At 55.5% G+C, this 25,223-nt stretch overlaps 1 protein-coding gene across 1 annotated transcript in view; it reads right to left on the bottom strand.

Annotated features, from left to right (window-relative positions):
- Positions 1–25,223, bottom strand: part of RASA3 (RAS p21 protein activator 3) — a 116,181-nt gene that overhangs the window by 8,476 nt on the left and 82,482 nt on the right. Inside the window, exons 6-20 of the mRNA XM_070408539.1 lie at positions 19,486–19,566; positions 19,024–19,096; positions 14,838–14,914; positions 12,029–12,133; positions 11,237–11,393; positions 10,670–10,818; positions 9,754–9,868; positions 8,909–8,983; positions 7,915–8,038; positions 6,548–6,654; positions 5,626–5,703; positions 4,592–4,669; positions 3,545–3,618; positions 2,426–2,532; positions 1,788–1,870 (exon numbers count right to left, since the gene is read on the bottom strand). Coding sequence (XP_070264640.1) covers positions 1,788–1,870; positions 2,426–2,532; positions 3,545–3,618; positions 4,592–4,669; positions 5,626–5,703; positions 6,548–6,654; positions 7,915–8,038; positions 8,909–8,983; positions 9,754–9,868; positions 10,670–10,818; positions 11,237–11,393; positions 12,029–12,133; positions 14,838–14,914; positions 19,024–19,096; positions 19,486–19,566 — 1,483 coding nt within the window. The remainder of the gene's footprint in view (positions 1–1,787; positions 1,871–2,425; positions 2,533–3,544; positions 3,619–4,591; positions 4,670–5,625; positions 5,704–6,547; positions 6,655–7,914; positions 8,039–8,908; positions 8,984–9,753; positions 9,869–10,669; positions 10,819–11,236; positions 11,394–12,028; positions 12,134–14,837; positions 14,915–19,023; positions 19,097–19,485; positions 19,567–25,223) is intronic.

The following is a 25,223-nucleotide window of genomic DNA, read 5'->3' as shown; positions in this document are numbered from 1 at the left end:
TCTGCTCGCCCAATAAGTGGCCTCAAATAGTCCTGGGGAAGGACCAGGAACAGGGCAGGCCCTGACTGGTGTGGTTGGAACATTGTCCCGAACACTGAGAGGTCATGGGTTCAATTCCCAGTCAGCATACATACCCAGGTTTCGGGTTCGATCCCTGGTCTGGGCGCATCGGGAGGCAACTGATCTATGTTTCTCTCTCACATCGATGTTTCTCTCTCCCCCTCTCCCTTCTTCTCTAAAATCAAGAAAAACATACCCTCCGGTGAGGATTTAAAAAAAATAAAAAAAATAAAACAAAGCAGGGAGCAGGAGCTGCTGTCTGAGCATCCAGAGCATGCAGGGTGGAGCCACCCCTTCACCTGTGCAGCAGGCTGGGAGCCGACCTCAGACCCAGCAGAAGTGTAAGCACCGTGTGACTACTCAGCCCTGGCCCAGCAAAACAGACTCCCATGTCCCCCACAGACCCAGTGCGGCCTTAGGCACCTACTGAATACCCGAGTGTTGAGCTGTGCCAATGAGCAAGGTGGGCAGACACAGGAGAGGGAGGAGGACGGGTCAGCTCCCTGGCAGCTCCGGGAGCAGAGCCTGGCCTGAGGTCCCGTGCTGTGTGTCATGAGCCTGGCGTCTGTCGCAGAGCCGGCTGAGCGAGGAAATGCCGCTGGATACAGAGGCAGCGAGCAATGGGCCGGGATGCTGTGCAAGCAGGTCCTCCTCCCGGGGCAACGGGACCCCAGCCCCTGAATAAAATGGGGCACTGGGAGTCCTTACAGTCCCAACTAATGAGTGCCAGCCTCCCTGGGGGAGAAGGAAGAGCTGTGCACAGTCGAGAGCCAATGAGGAGCAGCGAGGGAATGACAGTCAGAGAGTCTTCGCGGAGGGGAGGACTTGAGGAGAAGCAGGACACTGACAGCCCAGTGTGTCTCCCACGGCCACTCACTCACTATGAGCTCAGCCCCCTGAGAGGACACACCAGCGACCAGGGCCTCCGGGATTCCCGACGGAACCCGTGACCCAACCATGCCCAGCGACCACCTGACACACCCAAACTGAGGGATATCCACAAAAACTGGCCTGCATGCCTCAAAAATGCCACGGCCACGAAACAGGGGTAAGGACCGAGGAATGTTCTAGATTAAGGAGACGCCAGAGAAACAACAGACCATGTGGCTCTGGACTGCGTGCCAGCCTGTGGGGGGAGAACATTACTGGGACAACTGGCGGAATTTAAATACGGACTGTGGGCTAGTGGTGCTAGTGCATCAGCTTGGGCATCCTGGCTTGGCTACTGTATGAGATTGTATAGATGTCCTTGTGTTTAGGAAATACACGGAAGTATTTACATGGTGCAGGAAAAAAATATGTACATCCTCCATGGAGAGAGGAGGAGGGAGAATGAAGGAATAGGCTCAGCAAATGGGACAAAACCAGTGACTCTGGGTTAGGGGACATGGGAAGTCCGTGTTCTAGTCTTACTTTTCTGGAAGTTCAAACTAGATCAAAATAAAACATTTCAAAGAAATTCCACACGGTCCCAGAGCCTGCCCCTGGCGTCCTTTAACAGAGGGTCCCTGGACCCCCGGGGACACCAGGGAGGCCATTGTCCCGCAGGTTCTCCCGCCCCAGCCGACAGGCAGGGCCAGCCAGGCTGCTGGGCTCCCAGGTCCGACGCAGCCACACAGCGCCTTGTAGACACCCAGGCAGGGCCCCGAGAGGAGAGTCCGGGGCGGCGGGCGTGATTGGGAGAGCAGAGCGATGCCCGGAAGAGCGCCTGCAAGGGCTGCACTCACGTTCTTCATCTTGAAGGACTCCTCCTCCAGTTTCTCCACGGCCAGAATGTTCTCGATGGGAATGCTGTAGAGGGGCTGGTCTCCTGCGGCGAGAGGGGTTAATGAGTGCAGGCCCAGGGGTCGTGCTGGGTTAGGAGGGTTAGGTCTCCCCTCTTTAGGTGAGAAGGCTAAGAAACTGACAGGCCACAGGCACAGGGGGCCGAGGGGCAGTGGTCAGAGGAGGCCTGGAAATGGGACCTCTGTGTCCACAGAACAACGGAGCCTCAGCTCCCAGCAGCACCCAGGACTGTCTCCAGGAGCCACGTCCCCAGGTTTTTATGGGGAGAGACTGCTTTCTCACCATTCCCTGACCTAAACCGGAGCCATTTCAGATCCAGGAGAACACTGAGAACCTGATTGCTACACCTGGTGGCATGGCGCCTGCCTGCGCCCCTCCTGCTCCCCACCGGGCCGCCCCCGTGGATGTCGCCCCTGCTCTCCTGTTTACAGAAACTGCCCACTTTGGGGAACACACCTTCTCTGCTTTCAGTTTCACTCCAGAAAAGCAGAGGGTAACCCCAACTGGGACTTAGACAAGGCCCTGGTCCCTCGGAATAAAGGTATGTGAAAAGAAGGGAAAAGCGAATTTTTCTTGTTACCTTTGCTTTTCTGGTAGGTAAATTCATGATTTGTCAAGCGGAACCACCTTTTCTTAAAATTCTTCATCCCAAAGCGTTTTCGTCCTTGCGCCCTCTTAATCATGAACCTGTTGTGAACAGGACACATGGGTGGGGGGATGTCCCAGGGCTTGGGGTCAGGTTCTACGTCACCCTCCCCGTCCTGCAGCCCAAAGTCACGTCTGCAACATCAAAATAACTCATTGCTTTCGTATCTGTGATACCCAATGCAGACTGGATTTTCAATATCTTCTAAACCAGTGGTTCTCAACCTTCCTAATGCTGCGACCCTTTAATACAGTTCCTCATGTTGTGGTGACCCCCAATTTCATTGTTACAAATTGAACATAATTAAAGCATTGTGATTAATCACAAAAACAATATGTAATTATATATGTGTTTTCCGATGGTCTTAGGTGACCCCTGTGAAAGAATCTAAACGTATTTCCAAGTGATAGATTTAAAAAATCAAAAGGCCAATGTCTCTGCTTTAGAGAAGTTTAGCCCCCCCTGCTGGTGATAACTGTAAATTGCAAGTTGGTGAGGGCTTAGCCCTCCAGCAAAGCAGCTACCCCTCCCGACCTCCCACACTGAAATACTGGCAAGATGCTTCCAGAGAGCACGCGCTGGCAGCAGCCTCAGAGGCACGAAAGTGTGCTCTGGGGAGCAAAGCTGTGGGGTTGGGGGGACACCTGCTTAGGTGCGATGCTTTAGTCTCCCCACAGGAGGACACTTCAGGAATGAGGGGCTTGGGAGGGGAAGGTAAGGCCTGAAACTCAGGTTGAGTGCATGAGCCAACTGTGCATGAACCCCCGACTAGTCAGGGGTCATTCAGGCTCTCATTCCCCTTTCCTCCCAGGACAGGCATTTATCCACTGCAAATTCAGCAGAGAACAGGCACGGAGAAGTGAGAGTAACCACCACCACGTTTAGACCTGCCCTGGGCTGGGGAGTTTAAAAGTGGCCCCAAAGGGTCTGTGCTGCCTCTGACCGGGGAGACCCCCAGCCCCGGCGGCAGATCTGCCCCACTTCCCGGCCGAGGCAGACTGGGAGCGCCTGCCGCCTGCAGTTCTCTCGCTGCTGTGGCTCCGCCAGCCTTACCCTTCCTTGAGCAGGATGGGCTGCTCCACACTCTTGGGGTCCCTTCTCCCAGAGGAGGAGATCAGATCTAAGAACTGAAGTGGGAAAGAAACCGGATCATTACCAGGGGAAATGGCGTGCCTGAACACACTCATTCTTACGTATAAATGATGTCACGGACGCTGTGTCCCCTTCTGACACCAGGAGAGAGAGAACCTGAGGGGCAGGTGCCAGGGCAGGGGGCCCTTCTTGGAGATCGTGGGGACACCGTGCTGGTCTCCACTGTGGCTAAGAAGCTTTCAGCCCCCACATGGACTTCCCGTTGGCTCCTCCCAGGCAGGTCTCACTGGACTTCAGGTAACACCTGGAGGTCTACCTGCCTTTCCACAGGTGACCGGGGCATGCATCTCTCCTGGGGCTTAAAGCACTGCAGGCTCTCCTCCCTGGCCATCTTCATCCCCTTGTGGTCTTGCTCGGGGTGGGGCTCCCTGATCAATTCAACTGTCCCCCGGCCTGTCTGGATTCCTTCCATCAACTGGCAGCTGCCCCCAGCTCCTCTCCTTCCTTCCCTTCTAGGTTATGGCTTTTATGATTTCTGAGCAGTAAATACGTATAACTGCTTTGGATCTGGGAGAGTTTCCCCCAAGCACGCTGTCCTTAACTCTGGGCCTGGGGTCCCGGGGCTCTGTGATTCGCCGGCACCAGGGGCAGGTGGCTGGGACCGGGCAGGGCATGGGCGTTTGTGGAACAAAAGGAATAAAGAGTCTATGAAGGTATAATGCTCAGTCACGTAGAGAGAGAATTTAGACGTAAAACTCTATGATGAGGGCACCCCCACATCAGATTCCAAAGAAGAGTGGCGGGTGTAGGAGTCGTTCACAGCAGCCCTGTGATGAGGATGGGCACACGATACTGCGAATGGACCAGTCTGAAACGTTTCAAATGGCGAACGGTCGCTTTTATGTTACTCAAATTTAAAATCAGTATTTTTAAAAAGCAACTCTGTTTCTTAGAAACAACATAAAATCAGGGTGGGGTAAGTCTATGTTCGTTGATGTTGGTACTCACATTTTTTACAGCATCAGCATATTTCTGCTCATTGAAGAATTCGTAAAATGCAGCCATGTAGGATTCCTTAAAGCTGGCCTAAAATGAAGCAGGTCACTTAACACAGGCCTACAGGTCTCCTGGCTCATGGCCCAACTCTGAAGACGCTAGCGGCACAGGCTGCAGCAAGCCTGTGATGGTAACTAAACGGAGGGAAGATGCTAGGACTCCTGGGGTGGGAGAGGGAGGGGAGGTAGGTACTGCTCTAGAAGTTTAGCCCAGGTACTTAAATCAGACCTGAAATCACAGAAGCACGCTAAAACGTTCACAAGAGACGAATTCCACTTAAGTGGCGTTTTAAGAGCTAACTGTATGGCTCAACCCTCTTCGACGTGTGGTCACTGACATCTGGGTTCCAGGTCTATGAAGTTGATGCTGTACCCAGGCATGGTCGCTGGGATGGAGCCTCGCCTGTGACCGAGGGGCACGGACAGGCGGCGGGGCAAAGCGCAGTAACTCAGAAGGGGCCTTCAAACGACTATCCCCGTGCCCCAGCCCAGTCAGCACTGCTTTCATAGGGCGGTCACTCTGCTCTTTCTGGGTGTGAACATGAGGTGGGTTTTGCGCAGACCCTGACTGGCAGGCGCCTGTTTATCTGAACTTCCAGCCAACAGAAACTGGGTTGGTGATGGAGGGAAGCGATCGGCACACCTTTTACTTCACTCGGATTCAGAGAGAGCCAAGCATTGGCCCCAAAGCTGCGCCGAGGAGACTCGGTCTCTGAACCCATACACAGGAGTGGGCCTGCCGCCGTCCCGCAGGTGACAGTAACGCACCGCCTGCCATCCTGGTTTCCCCTCAGAAAGCCACCTTTCACAGCCCTCAGAAAGCCACCTTTCACAGCCCGCAGTGCAGAGGCGCCTGGCCAGGGCTGGAATTCTACCTCCTAAGCTGGTGCGGGAGGACGCCTGGCAGGTTGTATTGTTCTTTATCCTTATAAATGCATTAAACACACACTTTCATTAAAAAGAAGATGATTAAAAGACATCACTTACAGACTTTGACTTGGATAAGCTGCCAAGAGTCTGAATAGTCTTTGAGATAAGCGTCAGCGTCCTAGACGTCTGTGGGTCCTGCCAGACGAGAGAGAGAAATGCGAGTTTCGCTTCGGTTTTACAGAAATGCTTGTGGTTGAGCCCAGCAAAATGAGTGGCATCCCTATAAGCTGCATGTTGTCTGTGAGTGAACCGTAAACACACAAACACTGGATTCGGAGAAGTTCACCTGGACCCTTCTGCTCTGTGTGGCCTGAGAGTTGCTAGAAATGCAGGCTCTCCAGACCCAGACCCCGGCACTTCCACAAAGCACGGATGGCTCCCCAGTGGCCACGTGTGAAAAGAGCTGCTGGATATCACTTAGTCAGGAGCATCTTGAACGTAGCAGCATCCCTGTCCCCCATGCCCAGTCTGTGACTCCCAGGTCACCTCTCTTACCTTCACATGGTTGTAAGTTTAATTTAGAACCAACAGAACCAGGAATGGGCCCGTCACCCTGGACTTTCCACCAAACACTGCCCACACCTGGCACTTCCTTTGCTGATGCATCACTGACATCAGCTCTGGGAAAGCCCAGAGCCAGGCACATACGGGTGCTCAATTATCATCTGGTGCTTGATTGAATAAATGACTGCATATACACAAGATGATAAATACCCAATTTTTCCCATGGGGAGAGGAGAACATAACAGCAGTCAGCAGTTAAAACCAGCATCCATGTTTGAACTGACACAGCCTAGGAAAATCACTAAAGTCCTTGTCGATGAAGGAGGCAAGTGCGTGTGTCATGTTCACAACCCCACCGCCATGGAACCGTTATTTCTCCACCTCCACAGGCCTGGCAACGAGTCTGGCCTGGGCCACCGTCACCTGCTGATACAGGAGGGCTGGGTCCCAGCTTGCAGGGCTAGTGCTCACTTACCGTGTGGTGAGGCGTGAGCTGGAAGAGGTTGGGGGACAGGATGGCAGGCGCAAAGAACCTCAGGAAAATGAAGCTGCTCACCGCCGTGTACCTCACGTCCAGGTCATCTGCAGCCAGGGCACAGAGAGCAACTCAACGGGCTTCCTACAGAAGTGGACCGGGGCGAGGGGCTGCACCCCAGAGCCCCTGCTCCACCCAGGGCCCCCCGAGGCAGAGGTGCTGGCCCATGGCTCTCCTGGACCCACTGCCTCTCTCCTTCCCTGTCTCTCTCCCTCTCTCTCTCTGTCTCTCCCTCTCTCTCTCCCCCTCACTGTTATTAATAACACCATCTGGCAGTTGGGCTGTAACAGACACGACCCGCTCACCAGGCCCTAGTGGCCTTACAGGGAGACGGCTCATTATTGGGCGGGTCACTCACATTGGGGATGGGAGGATATGGTCTGTTCATTATTTATTTACTTCCTTCCATCTTGTCCCAAAGAGGATCAGAGGCTTGGTGTGCTTGGTAACTGCCCGTCCCAGACACAGGGTTCCTTTTTGGCCCTAGAAGGAGCCCGAGCTCTGAGAGCAGGAGGTCCTGGCCGGGCTCAGCTATGGAAGCTGAGCTGCCCCAGCAGGTGGAGGGAAGGGGCTGGGTTCACCTGGGGACCTTCTGTCTGGGCACAGGACTGCTCTGGGGGCATGGAGGCTGAGGTTTCAGCGGTTCCCAAGGCAGCAGGTCACGTCTGGGCTAATTCATGGGTTCCCAGGGATGGAGGAAGCGAGTTAGGGATGTGCTCACTGGACCAGGCAGGGGCCAGGTACCAAGTGGTCTGAGCTGGTGAGTGCCCTGTACCCAGGTCCTTGGTTAACATGACCCCTCCCACAGGGCTGGATGCCATGGCAGCTCTGGGCGCCTCCCCAAGAAATCAGCATAAAGAGGGGGCTCATCCCTGGAACCCTTCCAGTCCCAATTCATCCTGTCTTTCTTAGAAATATAGCCAGGCAGAGTTAGGTGGCACAGAGCACCAAGAGGCGACACGGTGGACTGAAGTAGGAAACTGCCAGAGGACCCGGACGGGCGGCTTCCTGGCTGCATAAACCAGACCCAGGTAAGTAGACACTGTTCCACTGGACGAAACTCGGCCTACTGCCTGGTGTGGGGCCACGGCCCTAGCTCACCCAGGGACAGGTGCAGACGGGGTCTAGGGCGCTCTGCCCGCAGACATGCACGCAAAGGGATGCATGCTGACACCTGAGCTCCGGCCTCTTTATGGGGCTCTGAGACGCCCCTTCTGTGCTTTGAGGCGTCTGGCGCAGGGGAAGGGAGCCACCTAGGGAGGGGCTGTAGGTGTTTCCTGCTGGCTGAGCGTGTCCAGAGCACTCACCCTGGAAGCGCTTGGCAGCCGCCTCTCGGAGGGAAAAGAAAATGTCACACATGACTGTCGGGCAGCTCACCCCCGACTTGGTGATGACGTTGAAGATGCGGTCGACGTACTGCCGCAGGTTCTCCTGCAATGAGATGTGGGTGGGACACCCCAACAGTGCTCATGTGGACCCGACTCTCTCCCAGGCTGCATGGAGCAGCTCAACCACATGGGGAGGGAGCGCGTCCAGGGATCAGGGACCAGCCCAGAGCAGCCTCGGGGAGCCATGGCAGCAAAAGATACAATTCCCATCATGGTTTTTAAAAAAACCCTCCTAAAATACGTACTGACTAGTTATAGTAATTCATATAGTGCAAATAATAGGGGTTCTGGGGTGTGGGGAAAGCCACACCATGTTCCTGGCCTCATTAACTAAACACAGTCAAATTCACTGAAGTGTAAGTTCCCGAAGGCGAGAACCCTGTCTTTTTTTTTTTTTTTTTTAAGGCACGACAAAGACATCGCCTGATCTGGATGGAGAAATCATAAAAAAGACAGAAATATTTAGGGTGAAATGTCAAAATTAGGGAGTTTTGATGTTTTAAGAAACAGCTCTGGGAACAGCCTGGGTGGTAGGTTTGAGACCTGTGTTTGTTGAGGGCTGGGGAGACTGAGGCTGGCGAGGCCACCCCATGGGGGCGTGCAGAGGGCGGGGCAGGGGGAGGGCTCCTGGCTGTCCCAGGAAGGGAAGGAGCAGGAGCTGAGTGGCAGGCCACAGAGTGGTGCTCATGGCAGGAAGGAACTCAAGAGCAAAGACAGACGGTGGCCAATCGTCGCCCAGGACTGGTCCCCTCACAGCAGGTGAAGTCAGCGTCTGCCTCAGGCTCCTGTGCGTGCCCTTGCAAAGCACGCCCTGCCCCACCTGACAGAGAGTGTCCAAGGTGGCCACACACCCAAATCCTCAAGACAGGCGCTGGCTCTGGAAAGTGTTGGTGAACGAGCCGGAGCCCCTTACCATGTTGCTTTCAAGGTTTTCGCCATCTTTCAGCTTCACGGGGTCGATTTCGCAGGGTTTGTGGCTCTGGCATATCTGGAAAGAGCATTTGTGACCAGGAGTGAGTGAGACAGATCCCAGGAGCTCAGGGGGTTAGGGGTCAGCCGTATCAGCTCAGGGACAGATGCCATGAGCCTTGTTCAGAACATAGCTGCCCACAGCCAGCCCCCCGCCCCACCAGCTGCATGGGGAAGAGTGGCCGCAGACCAGGCAGCGTGCGGGGCTGGAGTCCCGGGGGGAACGGGACTCCCTGGGAAATGGTTCTGCATTATCTCCCATGGAACCTGGCGCCACAAAGCTTCACAACGTTTCACTTCAAAGTGCTGCCAGGAAACCGCACAGAGGCTCAACCAGCACAGCACGGGGCCTGTTTTTTAGGGAATTGCCCAGATGCCCATGAAGGGCTCAGGGAAGAAACGCTGAGTCGCCAGGAAAGGAAGCGTGTGGTTCCTTTCATGTGTCGACAGCTACAAGAAGTCGGGGCGTGGCCGCCACGGCTGCAGGGGGCTCCAGAGAAAACCCCAGGCCCTGCGAGTTCGGGAAGAGCCAGCACCTGTGGGAAGGGGTGCCCTCTCCTGCAGGGCCTCTGTCTTCAGAATAATGGGTTTTCTTAAGTGGTTTTTTAATTTGAGAAAATGAGGACGATTCTGAAATACACACGGCAGGTGTGTGGGAGTGCAGCTGACATTAAAGTGACAGCTGTTTGTCCACATTGCATTCCCTGTATGTCTGTCTGTCCTTCACACAGACATGTGGGTTCATGCATGCACCCCCATAACACTGGGCCCTTGGGGACCCCGACCCACCTCCTCGATGGTGGGCTTCAGGGTGACGTGCAGGTAGTGCATCCCCGCCAGCTTCATCGTCTCGTCAATGCACTTGGATGTCAATGAGTTTCCTCGGAAAATGGTGTTGGGGTCCCTGGAAGACAGCATGAGGGTGACTTCTGTCTCCTCAGCAAGCGAGGTGGAGGAGAAGCAGAACCTATTCTGGAGTGCCCGTCCTCAGAGGCAGGCACACGCCCGCCTGGGGAGTCTGCTATCAGGGGCTTTAGAAGGAGCCAGAGACCAGACCGGACGTGTCACAGCAGGGGTCCTGGCCGTCCTGCCTGTGTAACACGTCAGCATCACACCTCCTGCCATCAACCCATCCAAAGGGACAGGAGCTGGCGGTGCTCTCCTCCCTGAGGCTTGTTTTATACAAATGAACCACCGAATGCCTCTAAGGACCAAACCTGGGGCCAGCACAGGAGATCTGGCAGGGAAGGGGCGGGATGGGCTATACTTTCTAGAACCTCGTTCAACCAGGCTGCGTCTGGGTGTTCCTGCACTGAGGGACCCAGGGCATGTAGAACCCGCTCCACTAGTGGGGGCAGGTCCTGGGATCCAGCGACCCAGGCCTCGAAGGGGGGTTTAACACTGGACTGAGCCCGTTCCTGAGGCAGCCGGTGCCACAGTCACCCCCTTCTTGCCCACGCACCTCAAGATTTCCGGGAGAAAAGGTGCAATTTTAAAGACAGTAAGTAAGTGTCTCTCTGAAAGAAAACCGGAATCTATATGGTTTCCTTATCTGCCCCATCCCTGTGCTGTGACATGTTTTGGAGGAGACTTCTGCTGCCCGGGGCCCCCCAACTTTGCCCAGCTCCAGCCCCAGCCCCAGCCCCAGCCCATCACCAGGCCAGACCCCTGGGAAATGAGGGGTCCGGGCAGAGGCCGCACTCACTGTGTCCTCCGGACCTCGGCGTTGGCGATGGCACTGATGAAGGGCACCACACGGCCATAGTGCAGGAAGAGTCGCACCAACGGGATGGCCGCCTCCTGCTTTTCTCTGCACACCTCGCCCAGGATGTGAGCCGTGGACGCCGAGACGGGCTGCGGCAGGGACACAGCGTGACCCCAGGGCAGCTTCCAGGCCCCCCACGACACCCCCTCACCCAGCAAAGGGAGACTCAGATGTTCCTGCGCACAAAACAGGCCCAGAGGGGCCAGGCTGCAGGGAAGTCACCAGCAGGGACCAGGCGGCCCAGGTGGGGGCCTCAGGTGGTCAGGGCCTGGATGGGGAGCGGGGGCATGGTGGTCACAGGTGTAGGGGCAGCCAGGGAACCAGGGAGTGGAAAGTGGATTCGGGGGCCGGTCTGGGCAGGTGGGGAGGCAGAGCTGGGCAGGGGCCAGAGAGGGAGTGGGTCTGGGTAAGGAGGCCAGGCGGTGGCTGCGGGGATTAGGGACAGGGCGGGGGTGGGGCGGGGGGGGGGGGTGCGCTGAGGTTACAGGTGCACCATCACAGGAGTACCTCCACGTCCGCAGACTTCAGCAGCAGGTCCCGCAGGGGGCTGTAGTAGTCGGAGGAGAAGACGTGGTCTTCTGTGTAAACCACGTTCAACCGCAGGGACCCCAGGTCCCCAGGCTTCAGGCTCTTACTGCCATTGTCTCGGGGCTGCAGGAAGTACCTGGGCGCAGGACACGGGACAGGTGGCGTGAGGCCGCAGCACCTCCCAGGGCTGTCCCCCGTCAAGGGCGGGCTCTGTGTCAGGGTCTGAGGCAGGAGGGGCTCAGGGGGATTCTGTAGGACACCCCCTGCAGGGTCCCTGCATCCAGGGCATTCCCCTAGGGATGTTTCCTATCAGAGCTGCTGACACAGGACACAGAGCCATGGACAAAGATCATGATGGGAAAGGGGGAAGGGTGGGAAGAAAGGAGAGGATGAGGAGGGGGAGGGAGTGAACACGACAGTGGCTAGCAACAAGCAGAGCAAAACTGAAAGGGTTCAAAGAAACGTGTGGCAGAGCTTCCAACATGAGGGGGGTAGGGAGTGGGGCGCTCGTGCTGGCGGGCGGGGCAGACCACTGCGCACACCACCGCTTCAGCGGTGCTTCCCACAGGCTCTGCCTCTCCTGGTCCCACCCCGTGCAGCACTAGACTAGCTAGGACTTGGCAGAATGAGAGTAGGTGGCCAGAGAGGAAGCTGACGTGTGCATTTCGTTTGGGCTGTAAAGTGTAAAGACGCAGCTCTGTGCCCTCTGACTTGTTAACTCTGTCCCTCCACCCGCAGCTCGGGACGGCAGGCAGGCACACGTCACCTTACCACGCTTCGTAGGAGCTGGACTGCCGCAGCACTTTCAGCGGAATCCGTAGTTCTCCCAGAAACTCGTCCCCAAATTTCAAGTTACTGGCGTTCCAGAGGTCAACCCTGAAAAACAATGGTTGGCATGTGGATGCTCCTGGAGAGCGGCCGGGGGAGGCAGAAGCTGTCGCCGGCGTCCTTTCTCCCAGCAGGAGGGTTGGAGCACCACGGAGCCTTCGGTTCCACCAAGTCAGCCTCTGTGGAGATCTACACCGACTGAGGGCATTTTAGACGTGAGGTCAAGCAGGACCAGGCTTTGGCGTGGAGATGTGCATTTCCCGGGCTGCCAGGACCCAGAGGAGGTAGAGGCCAAGCCTCAGGCAGGTCGGTGAGCTGCCTCCTGTCTTTGTAACAGGAGGGAAGTGCTGTGCCCCCAAGACAGGAGCGTCCCCTGCCTGTACCTGGGAGAGGTCCCAGTGTGGCAGGACCTGCCCTCAGGGCTGGGCCGTGTCTCAGACACAGCAGGAGCACCCAGCAGGTGGCCTCAGTCTGCGGGCTCTGCACAGTGGAGGGAATAAATGAAATCTAGCTCTGCTCAGGCTAATGCAGAGAATGGTAGCCCCGGGGGACTGGCCAGGCTGCCCAACCTAACAACCAGGATGCCCCCTACCTTCCAGCATGTGAAAGTACACCTGGAAGAAAAACCGTGTCTGACTCCTCCTTCCCTACCTGCACTCAGAGCCCCGCACCCAAGATCCCTCCGACCTACCGGTGTGACTCATGCCCGAGGGCCCGTCACTGCCGGCTGCAAGCTCAGCACCATGTGCCATCTCTGAGAAACGTCCACACCCCCTGCTAAAGAGTCTGTCACCCATGAGCCTTTTCCTCCAGAGAGAATTCTGTTCCCTCCGATTTGGGGACGTGGCGATTGCACACGAGTGACAGATGGAGGTGGACGACGCTCCCCGGTGCTAACTAGTGAACATGGCACACCCCCACAGCAAACAGCTTAATCAGAGGATATCCATGAGCTACAATTTAAGACCGGGGAAAATTCTAGAAGACTGTAGCAGCCCTTCTGTTGCCCCTGCAAGTCTGAGCAGGGGGGCCGTGGACATCACAGCAGGCGAAGGATGTCCCACAGGAGCACGCATGTCGGGACACGGACATGAACACTGACCCTTGCGGACACTTAGAATTACAAGCAGAAGACTCTTCAACCTGCCGAGCAACACTTCAGCAAAATACGAACAAGTCGCCGGGCAGCCTTTTCTTTTTAATAAGAGAAGCACTTAAAAGCGTCTTTGGTTTGTATGCTTAGAAAAAGAACTAGGACTTCACGCTTGAACTCAAAGCCGAGTCTTTCATAAACACTTCTTTCTCTGAACAAGGCAGCGGGGCCGTCGGTCTGAAGGCAGGCAGTGTGCAGTCAAACCACAAATGAGGCCTGCGGACCTCCAGTGGGGACCTTCTCGACTTGGGGTCACTTCGCCTCGGCTTCAGTATTTTGAAATGGGAGATTTAAACTGCCTGGAAACACGTAAAGCTGGGCTCAAACCAAGATCTGTGTGTGGAGGCCACGACCTCTCAGGACTTGAGCCCAGAAGAGGGCCGAGCAGAGCCCCAGGGTCCCCCGCACTTGGGAGAGGGAAGAGCCCTGGCCTGTACCCTGTACCCCAAAGGTCAGCCCCCCACTGGGCCTGGAGCCCCCCACAGCTTGGTTATTGCTCAGAGGCCCGGAAAACCGCTGCAGGTTCGAGGGAGGGATACCAGAGTACCCCGCAAATGAACGTCTCGGAAAACCCTGGCCTAAAGGAAAGGAGATTTTAAATCGTGTCAAATCAGGGCATTCCTATGCTTCTCCTGAACCGGCTACTCAGACCCAGGGGTGGGCACCCGGGCCCAGGACAACGGAATGCACAGCTGGCTTAGGATGCTCTCTCCCAGGCACCTTACCCCTGGGGCAGGCGCTGCAGGTGGGCGGGGCTTCCTACAGGCAGAGCAGGCGAAATAGGCCCCTGAAGGGATCCTAAAACTGATGCCAATGAACTCATGCTGGGATCTTCCAGGGCAGGGTGGGGAACCTTTTTTCTGCCAAGGGCCACTTGGATATTTATAACATCATTCACAGGCCATACAAAATTATCAACTTAAAAATTAGCCTGCTATATGTGGCCAAACATTTAATTAACTCACCCCTAATGTAGATCGAATGATTTCTCAGGCCTTACACCGCCCGCGGTCAGGGCCTTCCCCACCCCTGTTCTAGGTGACAAGTACGGACTCTGCACACCCAAGGCTGTGTCAGGAGAGTCCCAAAGCAGCCGGACTGTAAAGCCGAGTTTGCCCCTTGGGAAAGTAAGTGTCCTTCCAGCCACAGCCACCCGAACACCTGGGTGATTATGACTGGTTCCAATTTCCAACATCCTCCTGTTGAAATCACCAAGAACGTTAAAACCCCCCTATCCATTCCCCTATGTTTTTGCTCAGTGGTTAGAGCATTGGCCTGCACACTGAAGACTCTCAGGTTTGATTCCCAGTCAAGGGCACATACCTGGGCTGCAGGTTCCATCTCCAGGCCCCAGCCCCGGTCAGGGTGTGTGCGGGAGGCAACCAATCGCTATGTCTCTCTCACATCGATATTTTTCTCTCTCTCCTCTGTCTCTCTCCCCCTCCCTCCTTTCCACTCTCTCTGAAAAAGCAATGGAAAAAATGTCCTCAGGCGAGGATTAACCAAAAAACAAAGCGAAACAAAACAAAAGCGGACAGAAGAGGTGAGCTCAGACTGCAGCCTCCAACCAGGAATCTCGAAACCCTGATTCTTGCTCACCGGATTTCAAGTTTGTCCACATCCTCCTCCTCAAAGTCGAAGTGGGACTTTCGGCTGTAGCTGCAGGGTCTGGTCACCTGGTGGTGCAGAGGGAGGGAGAGCGAGTTAGACGGAGCGCCTGCCCTGGACCAACCAGCTCAGGGGTGGAGGCTGTGCGCCCCACTCACCGTGAATGAGCAGAGGCTGGACTGGAGCCCAATTCCTGCAAGTGGGGGTGTGGCGCTACGCAGGGCACATCACACTAACGTCCATGTACCCTCCCAGCACCCAGGAGCATCCTGCCAGTTCCCTCCCTCCTCCAGACATCCACTCCTCCTGCTGACCGCCTCCCCCTCCTGACATCCACTCCTCCTGCTGACCGCCTCTCCCTCCTGACATCCACTCCTCCTGCTCACCACCTCCCCCTCTGACATCCACTCCTCCTGCTGACCACCTCCCCCTCTGACATCCACTCCTCCTGCTGACCGCCTCCCCCTCCTGACATCCACTCCTCCTGCTGACCACCTCCCCCTCCTGACATCCACTCCTCTTGCTGACCACCTCCCCCTCTGACATCCACTCCTCCTGCTGACCACCTCCCCCTCCTGACATCCACTCCTCCTGCTGACCGCCTCCCCCTCCTGACATCCACTCCTCCTGCTGACCACCTCCCCCTCTGACATCCACTCCTCCTGCTGACCGCCTCCCCCTCCTGACATCCACTCCTCCTGCTGACCACCTCCCCCTCCTGACATCCACTCCTCCTGCTGACCATGTCCCCCTCCTGACATCCACTCCTCCTGCTGACCACCTCCCCCTCCTGACATCCACTCCTCCTGCTGACCGCCTCTCCCTCCTGACATCCACTCCTCCTGCTCACCACCTCCCCCTCTGACATCCACTCCTCCTGCTCACCACCTCCCCCTCTGACATCCACTCCTCCTGCTGACCACCTCCCCCTCCAGACATCCACTCCTCCTGCTGACCGCCTCCCTCCTCCAGACATCCACTCCTCCTGCTGACCACCTCCCCTTCCTGACATCCACTCCTCCTGCTGACCACCTCCCCCTCCTGACATCCACTCCTCCTGCTGACCACCTCCCCCTCCTGACATCCACTCCTCCTGCTGACCGCCTCCCCCTCCTGACATCCACTCCTCCTGCTGACCACCTCCCCTTCCTGACATCCACTCCTCCTGCTGACCACCTCCCCTTCCTGACATCCACTCCTCCTGCTGACCACCTCCCCCTCCTGACATCCACTCCTCCTGCTGACCATGTCCCCCTCCTGACATCCACTCCTCCTGCTGACCGCCTCCCCCTCCTGACATCCACTCCTCCTGCTGACCATGTCCCCCTCCTGACATCCACTCCTCCTGCTGACCACCTCCCCCTCCTGACATCCACTCCTCCTGCTGACCACCTCCCCCTCCTGACATCCACTCCTCCTGCTGACCACCTCCCCCTCCTGACATCCACTCCTCCTGCTGACCACCTCCCCCTCCTGACATCCACTCCTCCTGCTGACCACCTCCCCCTCCTGACATCCACTCCTCCTGCTGACCACCTCCCCCTCCTGACATCCACTCCTCCTGCTGACCACCTCCCCCTCCTGACATCCACTCCTCCTGCTGACCACCTCCCCCTCCTGACATCCACTCCTCCTGCTGACCACCTCCCCCTCCTGACATCCACTCCTCCTGCTGACCACCTCCCCCTCCTGACATCCACTCCTCCTGCTGACCACCTCCCCCTCTGACATCCACTCCTCCTGCTCACCACCTCCCCCTCCTGACATCCACTCCTCCTGCTGACCACCTCCCCCTCCTGACATCCACTCCTCCTGCTGACCGCCTCCCCTTCCTGATATCCATGCCCTCATGCCTCCAATTGCTCCTCCCCAGCTTTCCCACCTGCTGCCTCCACCTTGTTGGCAGCCTGTCCTTGTACTGCCCCAGCCCAGCTCCCACCAGCCACAGCCCAGCTGGCCCCGACCTAATCTCCTTTGGCTAAAACTTCTGAAGGTCCCCAGGGTCCCCACTTGTCTTCCTCACCCAGCACAGGGGATCTTTCCACAACCTGTGCCCCCTGCCCAGCTCACTCCTGAGGCCATTCCTCACTCTGCTCCACGCTGGGAAGCCGGCAGTTGTCTCTGAAATGCCACCTCCTCCAGGAAGCCCCCTGTGCCCCCTGCCTGGCATGACCCCAATACTATGACGAGGTGTCTGGCTTCCGGGGGGATGGCGCAGAGGCTGGCCTGCTTCCTCCCTGCCTTACTCCTGCCTGTCACCTAACATATCTATCGAGTGAATGAAGGTGACTCTTACAGAATTTTAAATCATTTCACTTAGATATTTAAGGGTTTTTAGGTAAGTCTGGCTTTTATCCTGGAATAAGCTGGGCTGGAGACTACCTCCTGTTGAAACTCCTGCAGGAGGCTGCCTGCCAGCCCCTCGCTCCCCGCCAGCAGGGTCCCCTGGCAGGACTCAGCCTCAGGCTGTTTGCCAGCTGAGGCTGAAAGGAGGTGAGGAGAACCTGATAAGAGGGAGCATGCAGCTAAGCAGGGCTGAGCCTCTGAGTCAAAGGACGTAAAGTCCACACACAAGCATTTTCCAAAGGTCCTCTGGGCGGAGGCCGCGAGCGAGGCCCTAACCAGCAGCACCGAGAGCCCAGGTCTAGGCCTTCTCTGGGAGCCTGAGGCTTCGGCCCTACTGCTACATTCAATCATCCAGGGCCGTTAAACTCATCTACTGAGTTGAGACCCACAATTTTCGCCAAATCCACCATAGCAAGTACGCAGCGCTCCTAATGTGAGTGGGAACCACACAGGAGTGGATGCAGCTGTTGGCGGGAAGTGCGTCACGGTGTGAAGTCTGTGCCTTACTGCGTGTTGTGGTAAAATCAAAAGCTGGGAAAGCGCCTGTCTGAGCCTCCAGACATGGCAGGTGCTGCCTTTAATGCACATTCATGTTAAGGACTTTTCTGCAGCTTCTGTTCCAGGTGTCGTGCCTGCCTTTGGAGACACAGCATGAGTCTCTGGAGGTGAGGGTGGCCGCATGGGCTTCCTGGCTTATCTTCAGTCTGTTAAGAACCATTTTCTCACCCAACTATAAAGCCAGAATGTCCGTCTTGGACAGAGAGGGGCCCTTCACTACGCCCTCAGGTTCCCGGCTCCATCGCCCTCCCCAGGGCTACCCCAAGGCCGGCCACTGACTTCCATGGAGGAAACATGTGAGCTTCCAGAGGCCAGTGGAGAAGGCCCAGGTCCTCTGCCCATGAGCGCTTGGTTCTAACTCATCTCTCCAACTTCATTTTCCAAAATTCCTCGTTTTTCACTCGACCTCACTCTGCATTCCAGGTACAGTTTCCTGCACCCTCCTGACCTCCACACCTGTGCATGCCCCCTTCCCAGACTGTCCCCACTCTGGGAGCCTCGCCCCACGCCCCCGGCAGCTCTGCTGGCTGCAACTGCTCTCTGTCTCCCGGAGCCACTAACTGAACCGTCACTGCAGCAAGTGGGATGATCCCTCCTGCTAGTCTGCAGGATCCTGAGGAGGACGGGAGCGAAGGCCTCGGTCATCCTCACCTACCATGACCTGGTGGAGAGTAAGCATTCAAGAAACCTTTGAGGACGGAAAGAACGCCCGCCTCAGTACATTCCGTATGGTCCGTCTCATCACTACACCAGCCGTGTGCACTGTGGTTCCGGTCCGGTCTTCAGCCCTCACACCCTGCAGCTTACTAATCTTGGTGGTTCACATTCGGAGAGGCAGCTGGGGGATCTCTGTGTCCAAAAACACTTCCTCTTTGCTTCAAAACCCTCACTATTTCTGGTGAAACAAGCCTCCCTTCACTGCTCAGGAAAGATTGGGTGGAAAAGGCCAAAAAAAACAAAAAAAACAAAACACCACCAACAACAAAAAAAAACCCCGCCAAAATAAACACCCACTAAAACAAAACAATTAAGAAAACCCAAAGTCCTGGTAATTTGGAAAGAATGAATTGGTAAGAACGCAACTCGAAGCTGAGTCATTCTGGAAGCAGGGCTGGCCTTTCTTTCTAGGGAGCAGGGGCTGCAGAGCAGGGGGAATCTCTGGTGGGGGGACGTCACCCAGAGAACTTTCAGAGGAAGCAACTGGCTGAGAGCCTTCAGATCGAGACTTTTTGCCAAAGGATCTCGGGGGCAGGGTTTCAACTCAGACACCGACCTCAAAGTAAAACACCTCGTCAAACTGAGGGTTGTTGGTCTTCTTTTTCACTTTCGTCTTCTTTGCTTCCGATCTGAAATCAAGGGAGGAAGGATCAGGATCAGAAACAACACTTGCGATGCCAAATCTCTCAGCCTTGAGACTGAGCGATCAAATGCACAAGTAATTTGCTGCCTCTATTTATCTTATAAATATTTCTGTTTGTCTCCAACCCCAGATGGTATGCAAATCAGGGACCTTTACTGAGCCAAAAATACTCAGCATGAAAAACATCGAGTCTTCCTTTTTTTCACAAAACCATGTGAGGCCAATAAAGGAAACAAAAGGAAGTCAAGATTACACATTCTACCTGCAGCGCATCCTCCCTTCCTGTGACTGAGGAATGCTCCCCATCCTTCAGGTGCCTGTGCCCCACCCTGCAGGCCCCGGGGGCCGGGGCAGGTGCGGGTGGCAGCTACTTGCCTGTATGGTCCTGCAAGTGTCACAGTGGCGTAAGGGTCGCACTGCCCATTCACGATGGGGAGGCCTTGGCACTCGAGGATGCTGTGGAGAGAAGTGGGAGGGGTGGTCAGGAGCGGGAGATGAAAGGCCCGCAGGCTGTAGCTTACGGCCTCCCTGGGTCCAAGAGCAGCTGTCTCACAGCTCAAGGCCAAGGGCCCTGAGCCATGGTGTGGGGGTGGCTGTCCAGGGCTGGAAGCTTCCATCCACTGATTAGCAACCAGAAAACATCTGGGGTGGGAGAGAGTGTGCGCTGCTTTCAGGGTAGAGGAGCCTCTGCACAGAGAGAGCGTTTCCAGTGAATGTTCATGAGCACGTCACTGCCTACTCTCCTAGGAGCCGGTGCTATTCCAGAGCTGTCCACGATGCATGCACTGGCCTCTCCATAGCCTTACGGAGCCGCACTGTTGTGAAGTCCATGTTAGAAGTGGGAGAGTTGAGGCGCAGGCTTACAGCTACCGCCTGTGCCTAACCTCCATGCCACACGTGCCTCATGACAGTGGAGGATGCCCCAGTCTCAAGCTACACTCACGCCTGATCACACCTGCAGGCCTGGGGCCAGCTGTCCTGGCTCATGTCAGGGAGTGAGTCAGACTCGCTCCCTGAGCGTCCTGTCATTAATCCCATTGCACCTTCATGCCCCAGCCTGTTCTGTGGGCTGCTCCTCCCCAGGTGGCAGGTCAGTGTTGAGTGGACGTGGGTGCCCTGATTCTGCTGTCGTCTGTAAAGGACACAGCCGCTGGGCCTTGTGCTGATCGGTGGTTAAGAGTCTCTTGCTTTGGGCCAATCGTGGCAATGTTTGGTTGAAGCTTTGTCCGGAGGGGCCTGCAACTGCTGTTGGTTTGGCCCCACTTCACAGGTGTGGCCTCCTGGGGCCCGTGCAGGGTGGTGTCCTGATGGCTCTCCACTGAGCTGGGGACTCAAATAAGTCTCAGCCCCACAAAGGGAGCCCTCAGCCCACAGCCCCCTTGCTCTGCCCAACCCTGGCTCTTCACCTTTGATCACACTGGCTGGTGGAGCACTGGGAAGTCCTCCCTCTCCCAAACATGCCCACAGTGGCCTCGCCCCCCTCCAAGCTCTGGCTGGGACACCTCCCCGCCCATGTCACAGCACACCTCCAGGACAAAAGCTGGGTGCCATGGCTCATCTCGTCTGCTTCCCTTATTAGGGAGTCACAGCTAAGCTGTCAGTTGCCCGAGTCCTGAGCTGGTCCACTCCTAAGGCACCCAGCTCTTCAGATGTTTGTGGTGGGAGAGGGGACTCGGTTCCCACTATTCCAGTGTGGCCGGAAGCCAAAGTCCTAATCCTACGTCTGTATGTCAGGTTGGCTACATACAGACGCACGATCAGTTCCTCTCAGCCATCTGAGTGCCCATCTCCTCATTCCTTCCCACGTCAGCGGCACTGAGCTGCTGTCCCTCCTGGGGAGGCTTCAGGTTCTCCATTTACCAGAACATTCCTTTCTGGGAGAGGGGTTTGCTCCTCCACTCCTCAGAATTAGTGCCAACCTGTCCTGGCCATGGAGTTTTCTGTAAATTTCTTCATTTCTGCACCACTTTTCTTCTGGAACTCCTGTTAGGGAAGGTGGGGCCTCATGGCTCGGCCCATGACTTCAATGAGCTTTATTTAATATTTTTAAAATCTTTCTCTTTTCACTCTACTTTCTGGGATATGTCTGCATTTCTCTCCCAGATTACTGACTTGGTCATTGGTTATCTTTCTCCCTTCATTAACTCATCATTATAAAAAATCCACTCATCCCTTCATTCATCCCTAAACTAGGCTTTACTCATCCATTAACTTGCCATTACACACATATTTGTTGAGCTCTCACATTTCGGGCGCGTTTCCAGGACTGAGAGTGGAGCCGTGAGAGGACGGAAGCTCGTGTGTGGAGCGCGCATGTAGTTACCATGTGTGACATGGGGAGGAAATAAACTACCTACAAGAGGGCAAAATGCAGGGTGGTGGTCGACCCCTCAGGTGCCTGGGGGCCTCAGGCTGAGGTCTTAAGGGCCAGGACTCACCCATCCTAAGTTGGGGGAGAGAGGAGCCCCCAAAGGGCAGCAGCTCTGAGAGAGGAAGCAGAGGTAGGATGACAGCTTGTTCCAGGGGTGTGAGGGGAGGCCCCGCTCCGTCCCTGTGGATATGGTACCCACTGAGCCTGGATGCATTTTTATTACATTCAGTTGTTGATCAAGAAGTTCCCGACCACCCCCATTCGGGATCCTCAGAGACAATAGCTTTTCACAGGCAACAGAGCATCTAACAGAGCAGTTCTCAACCTGTGGGTTGAGACCCCTTTGGCGGTCGAACGACCCTTTCACAGGGGTCGCCTAAGACCATCCTGCATATCAGATATTTACATTAGGATTCATAACAGTAGCAACATTACAGTTATGAAGTAGCAACGAAAATAATTTTATGCTTGGGGGTCACAACATGAGGAACTGTATTTAAAGGGCCAGAAGGTTGAGAACCACTGATCTAACAGGACTGACTCTTCACCCTTATGTCTTAGAGAAGCGCTGCAGGTGCAGGCAGCAGCCACCTGGGGCACAGTCAGCCTCTGCATAGATGGCACTTCCACGCCTTCTTTTAAAGACCAATTTGCGAGATGCTCTATTCTCTGTCTCAGAACAAAGCCTGGCTCCTGATTGCAGTTACCCCAAGACATCTCCGAGAAACAGGAAAGTCAATACCCGACCATCTGGCCCGCAGCATGCACCAACTGGAATAGAGAGGGTGTTAGCCTCCATCACACCCTCCTCCACGGCGTCACTTCGTTAGCGCCCTAACAGCTTTAGCTGGATTGCGGCTCAGCTGTAAGATCCTGGGCTGGGGGTGTGGTGCTCTCCTGAGCGGCTTGGAGCACATGAAGCCAAAGCTGACTTCACTTGAAAAGACATATACACACACAAAGTGCGCCTGTCCAGGCCGTTTCTACACACACACACAAAAAAAAAACCCTCACAAATGCTTAGGCATGCTACAGGTAAGTAAAGGGAGAAGATACAGTGCTTACTGCACTGGGCATTATTCCATTTAGAAAGGGCACTTGAAACATGCCAAGTGACGAAAACAGTCAGCTAATCTGGAATCTCAAGGACCAGAGTACAATATTTTATGTCTATTTTAACATTTATAGGTTTCTATTGTCAACCTGACCCTTAAAATAGTGATGCCTCACAGCTGAGGGAAGAGCCTGCAGCTGTGAACTTGTTTCCATCTTCTTCCTTCCCTCGATGTGGGCACGTCCTGGTGCCCTGCCCTCCACCCCCGCCCCACCCCCCGGAGAAAACAGTCTGCATGTTGACCGGGGCCTGGGTGCAGCATGAGGGCTGCAGACGCCCCAGTTGTGGGTGACCAGTGCCATCCGTGGTCACCAGCAGAGGGCCCCTGCTGCCTGGCCAGCCTCCACTCCTACCCGTGGCTTTGGAAGGCTTCCTGTCCCTAGAAGGAGCCACAAATCAAGAGCCTGTCAGCTGTTCTTGCTTTCTGTAATTCCTTAATAATAGAAAATGAGATCTTTATTGGAGTTGACATTTTGGAAGCCTGAAAGTAGGTAATTTCTCGGTTGGGTGCCTCCTGGAAGTGGAGCCGCCTTCTCTGACCATCAGAGTCTCCGAGCAGGGCCCATGGGCCAGTCAGGAGGGGCGGCTCAGCCAGCCAGCATTTGCCCGGTTGTCAATAGAACCTTTGTCTGCAAAGTGACAGAGCTTGCAAGTGGGAAAACACAAGAAACCTCGCTCTCGGACAAAGTGGCAGGCACAGGATACCCAAGGAAAGACCATCAACAGGGACAAGAAAGGAAGGACTGCAAGAGCGGGTGAGCAACGCTCAATCTCAGGAGAGCAGAGCCAGGAACGGCACCGTGTCTTCCTTCCAACTTCCTGCACAAACGATCGCTGCGTTTCTCCCGTACGCACCTCTGTTCTAAAGGAAGAGACTTGGGGCCCAAAAATACATCCACAAATAATCAGTTCATCTTCAGTCCACAGCATGACTGTGGAGACCGCCATGGCCCCAGCACACCTCCAGGTCACACAGGTCAAATTTAACTCACTCCACAAGTGGCCACAGAACCTCCACACTGTGCGCAGCCGCCAGCGACAGGCTCGCATCCTTCGGGCTTTTCTCAGTGAGATGAAATGTTACGTGTGATTAATGCAATGCATTAGGGTGCCTCTCCCTCTAGAACATATGCTCTAGAAGGCTGAGCATAGTGGCTGGCTTAGTAGGGGCTCACTGAATAGTTTAGAATGAATGATGAAAAGATGCTGTGTTTATCTTTGTTGGAAATACCAAAAGAATTAGGAGGTAGGATCCCTGAGTCCCAGTTTGAAATCCAGTTGGAAAGACAAGCCACTCGCACAGGACCAAGTACCTGTCCCAGGATTGCTAAGTGCCAGTCCTTGTACAGACACTAGGAATATTCAGGACGGCGGGGCACCAAACTGCCTGGGCCTCCGTCGGGTATCCAGGCCAGCAGACCGGACATCAGAGAGTAAAACGAGACGGAAGGATGAGTTATGACCAGGAAAGGCTGCAGTGTGGCAGGAGGGTGAGATTTCTACGGGCACACCAGAGGGTTCTCCCTCCGCAGCACAAGGCTTGGCACTGGCGGCCCAGCCCAGGCAGAAAGCCTTCTGTCACTACCTACTTTGTAAACATTTCCCGTTTCTTAAGGCTTTCCAGGGAGGGGAGGAACTGGTGATGTGCTTCCTGTGGTGCAGCTGGGAAGGCTCTCAGGATATGTCCCTTATCAGGAACAGGAAGAAGGAGTGAGGGCACAAGCCTCCAGCCTCCTGGACTGGGGGCTTTTTGCAGGAAACAGGTAACCTCAGAGAAGAAACTTCAAGCACTCACAGGGCAACCTGCAGCTTGCTCTTCAGGCCAGTGGGGAAGAGTGAGCCTGGCAGCAGAGGGGTGAGCTGACCATGGGGAGAGGGAAGGTCTGGAAAGAGAACTCAGCCCAGCCCGAACGCCCCAAGGGACCCCACGAGAGACTGTGTGGGCCAGGTGAGAGGTGAGGGCAGTCCAGGGAGGGCTGTCTGCCTCAGCAGGAATCACCTGCTGGGTGGTGGTTCCCACGTCTTAGTTCTGGAACCGGATAACGGAACCGCATTTGGAAAACATCTTTGTAGATGTTCAAGCGAAGGATCTTGACATGAGGAGATGATGTGGGATTTAGGGTGGGTCCCAAACCCAAGGCTGAGTGCCCTAACATGAGGGAGATTCACAGACACAGAGCCGTGTGAAGACAGAGGCAGAGATTGGAGTGATGCGGCCACAAGCCCGGGAACGTGTTCAGCCCCAGAAGCTGGGAGAGGAAGGAAGGGACGCTCCCCTAGAGCCTGCGGAGGGACCTCGGCCCGGCCGGATTTTAGATTTCTGGCCTCCATATCTATGAGGGAAATAATTTCTGTTGTTTTAAGCAACCAGGATTGTGGTACGTTGCTAAGGCAGCCTCAGGAAACGAACACACCTGTGGTAGGGAATGTCGCATCAGGGAGGCAAGGAACACTTGCCCTGCCACATCTCCGTCATGTCCCAGTGAGTAACGGGAATAAGTCACAGGGCTGCTGGGACGGAGAGAGGGGGTGAGGGGATTCTCAGACAAGGAGAGAAGACTAGTTATTGGAATGAACTTGCCAGTTGGTTTCTCTTTAGTGGTTCATCATCCCAGCTCTTAATTTTTC

The sequence above is a fragment of the Myotis yumanensis genome, unplaced genomic scaffold (genome assembly GCF_028538775.1).
Source record: "Myotis yumanensis isolate MYYU_CA2020_CCGP unplaced genomic scaffold, mMyoYum1.0.hap1 SCAF_3, whole genome shotgun sequence".
In the NCBI taxonomy this organism is placed as follows: domain Eukaryota; kingdom Metazoa; phylum Chordata; class Mammalia; order Chiroptera; family Vespertilionidae; genus Myotis; species Myotis yumanensis.
The sequence above is the reverse complement of the archived record's forward strand: the minus strand, read 5'-3'. Positions and strand labels throughout refer to the sequence as shown.